We start from the raw sequence: 2,845 nt of genomic DNA, 5'->3' as shown, positions 1-2,845 counted from the left end.
GTCTTTGCCACTGGGCCAGGGGCAGAGGGCAGGGTCCCACCTTCTCAGACTTGGGCCGGTAGCCCCGAAGCTTGCTGCTCTGCTGGTTAATAAGCAGGCCCTTGCGGACTTCGCTGAGCCTGCGGTCGGTAGCCTGGCGCTGGCGCTGCAGCAGNGGGGCAGCGGCAGGCTGGGGTGCCAGGCGGTGGGCTTCATCTTGCCCTTCCACAGCGTGACGCCCTCGCCCGGCGGCGGCTTCTCCACCGTGCTGCCGCCCTGGAGCATCTCCACGCGGAAGCGCCAGGGCAGGATGTAGGCAGCGCGGCAGAGGTGGCGCGCCACGTGCGGGTCCCTCACGCTGTCCTTGGGCTGCCACATGGTCACTGCCTCCTGCCCGCAGCGATCGGTCAGCCGGCGCGCCTTCTGCACGGTGTCCAAGGCCGCCTTGCGCCATGCCGGAGCCCCAACGCGCGTGTCCCGGCTGAACTCAGCTGGATGGATCAACACGGGCATTGTCCCTGCTTGGTATCACCCCGCGGGGAGAGGGAGGGACTCCCAAAGACGCGCAACTCCTTCCGGGCCTGAACAGCGAGTGAAACAAGAGTCCCCATCACCATGGCGACGGTGGCAACAGCGCGGAGTTCCATCCGTGGGGGAGGGGAAAGGCTGTAGAGAGGTAGAGAGGCGTGGATGGACTCCGCGTTGGAACTTGGCCAGGGTGGCTTGGAATCCTGGCTCCTCCACGGAGCCAGCCTCATCTAGCACATCTCTCGCTGGTGCCTCTTACCCCCCAGCAACACAGGCCTCCTTAAAGCTCTGGGGAGCGTTCAGCTCTTTCCCACCTTGTCAAAGCCTCGCATTCGCTGTTCCTTCTGGGTGGCATACTCCTTTCCATGTCCTTCCAGGGCTGGCTCTTTTTCAGTCTTAAGACCGAGCTTAAATATCACTATCTTTAAAAAGATCTTTCCTTTTTTTTTTTTTTTTAATGTTTATTTATTTTTGAGGGAGAGAGAGAGCACAAGCAGGGAAGGGGCAGAGAGAGAGGGAGACACAGAATCCCAAGCAGGCTCCAGGCTCTGAGCTGTTAGCATATGAGCCTGACGAGAGGCTGGAACTCACTAGCCATGAGATCATGACCTGAGCTGAAGTCAGATGCTTAGCCAACTGAGCCACCCAAGAGCCCCAAAAGGCTTTCCTTAGTACTGTACGTAAGCTCTACTCTTTCCCACCTCTCAGGATTTTTTTTGTGCAAGCCAGAGAAATAGAAAAAATGGCCACATAGTCAGAATGACAGGCAAAAAACAAACCAAAACCAAAACAAAAAAAAGAACCCTTCCCCCCAAAACAATAAAATAACAACAACAATAAAAAGGCATGCAGTGGCTACTATTGCAAAACTCTAAGCTGTGTGGTCTGTCTTGGAGGCTGCTACTATAGCCACCCATGGAGTCGGTTCTCCATGGCACCTGCTTCTTCACCCTTTTGGTTCCCAGGGTCTAAACTGGCTGCATCTAATTGGTGGAGCCTGTATCACATGGCCATGCCCTAGCTGCAAGGGAAGCCAGGAAAGTGAGCCACATCTGAGATTCCTTTTTCTGCAGCAGAAAGGGGAACTTTATTTCCCACTGAGACACAGCAGATGTGGATTTCCTTCAATATATGAAGCAGATTACAATCTGGCAGGTTACAATCTGGGGAAGAAAGAAGAGACAACTGCCTTCCATGCCTGGCCCTCTCTTCTCCCCAGTTCTCCATCATGTCACCATGTTTGTTTGTTTTTAATTTTTTAATGTTTTTATTTATTTTTGAGAGAGAGTCAGAGCATGAGTGGGGGAGGAGTACAGAGAGAGGGAGGCACAGAATTGGAAGCGGGTTTCAGGCTCTGAGCTGTCAGCACAGAGCCTGATACAGGGCTTGAACCCATGGACCACGAGATCATGACCTGAGCCAAAGTCGGGCACTTAACCAACTGAGCCACCCAGGCGCCCCATGTTTGTTTCTTTCTAGCAGTGGCATATTTATTTGAGCATTTGGCAGGCACCTCAAACTCAACAGGTCCAAAATCAAACTTTTGATTAATCTCCTCAATCTTTTCCTCCACTAGTTTCACTTGACTTGATAGCTGGCCCACCATCCGCTCCAGTTGCTTGTGTTGAAAACTAGCAACATAAGCAAGTAGACTAGCTTGGGGCAACTGCTAGTTTATTTTCTGTCTTCATGGATTTTGCCTGTTCTCCTACGTCATGTAAAGTAATCATACACCGTGACCCTTTGTGTCTGTCTTCTTTCACTTAGCATAGTGACTTCAAGGTTTGCCCATGCTGTATCATGTATCAGTTCTTCCTTTCTTTTTATGGCCAAATTCCATTATATTTATATATCACAACTTTGTCTATCCATCGATGGACACTTAATTTGTTGTTGTTAATTTGGGGGAGGAAGAGGGAGAGAGAGAGAATCTTAAGCAGGCTCCAGGCTTAGTGCAGATCCTGACATGGGGCTTGATCCCACCACCCTGAGATCATGACCTGAGCTGAAATCAAGAGTCCAGGCTCAACCGACTGAGCCACCCAGGAGCCCCTGATTTTTTTTTTTCTTATCTCCTTTGTTCATTTTCCCCCTTAGGCTGTGGGTTTTAGGAAAGTAGTGACCTTGCCTCTCTTACATGCTACTGTACCCGGGATCCAGTACAGATTGCAGCTCATATTAATTACTCAGTAAACATTTATTAAATAAATACACGAGTAAAGGGCTGAGTGTGTGTTTTCTTGTTAAGTGATTGAGAGGTACAAGGATGAAGAGGGAATGAATGACCCTGGCTTTGCAAAAACGAAGGATCATTCGGTGATGGGGAGGAATAAGACAG

The 2,845-nt window shown here is 50.6% G+C and overlaps 1 protein-coding gene across 1 annotated transcript in view; it reads right to left on the bottom strand.

The window, feature by feature from the left end:
- Nucleotides 1-557, bottom strand: part of TEKTL1 (tektin like 1) — a 9,638-nt gene extending 9,081 nt beyond the window's left edge. Inside the window, 2 exon segments of the mRNA XM_077771626.1 lie at nucleotides 41-156; nucleotides 159-557. Of these exon segments, the coding sequence (XP_077627752.1) occupies nucleotides 41-156; nucleotides 159-492 (450 nt within the window). The 5' untranslated portion in view covers nucleotides 493-557.
- Between the last annotated feature and the right edge of the window lie 2,288 nt (nucleotides 558-2,845).

The sequence above is a fragment of the Crocuta crocuta genome, unplaced genomic scaffold, assembly GCF_008692635.1.
Source record: "Crocuta crocuta isolate KB4526 unplaced genomic scaffold, BGI_CrCroc_1.0 scaffold755, whole genome shotgun sequence".
Classification (NCBI taxonomy): Eukaryota; Metazoa; Chordata; class Mammalia; order Carnivora; family Hyaenidae; genus Crocuta; species Crocuta crocuta.
Note: the sequence above shows the minus strand (reverse complement) of the source record. Positions and strands in the feature narration are given on the sequence as shown.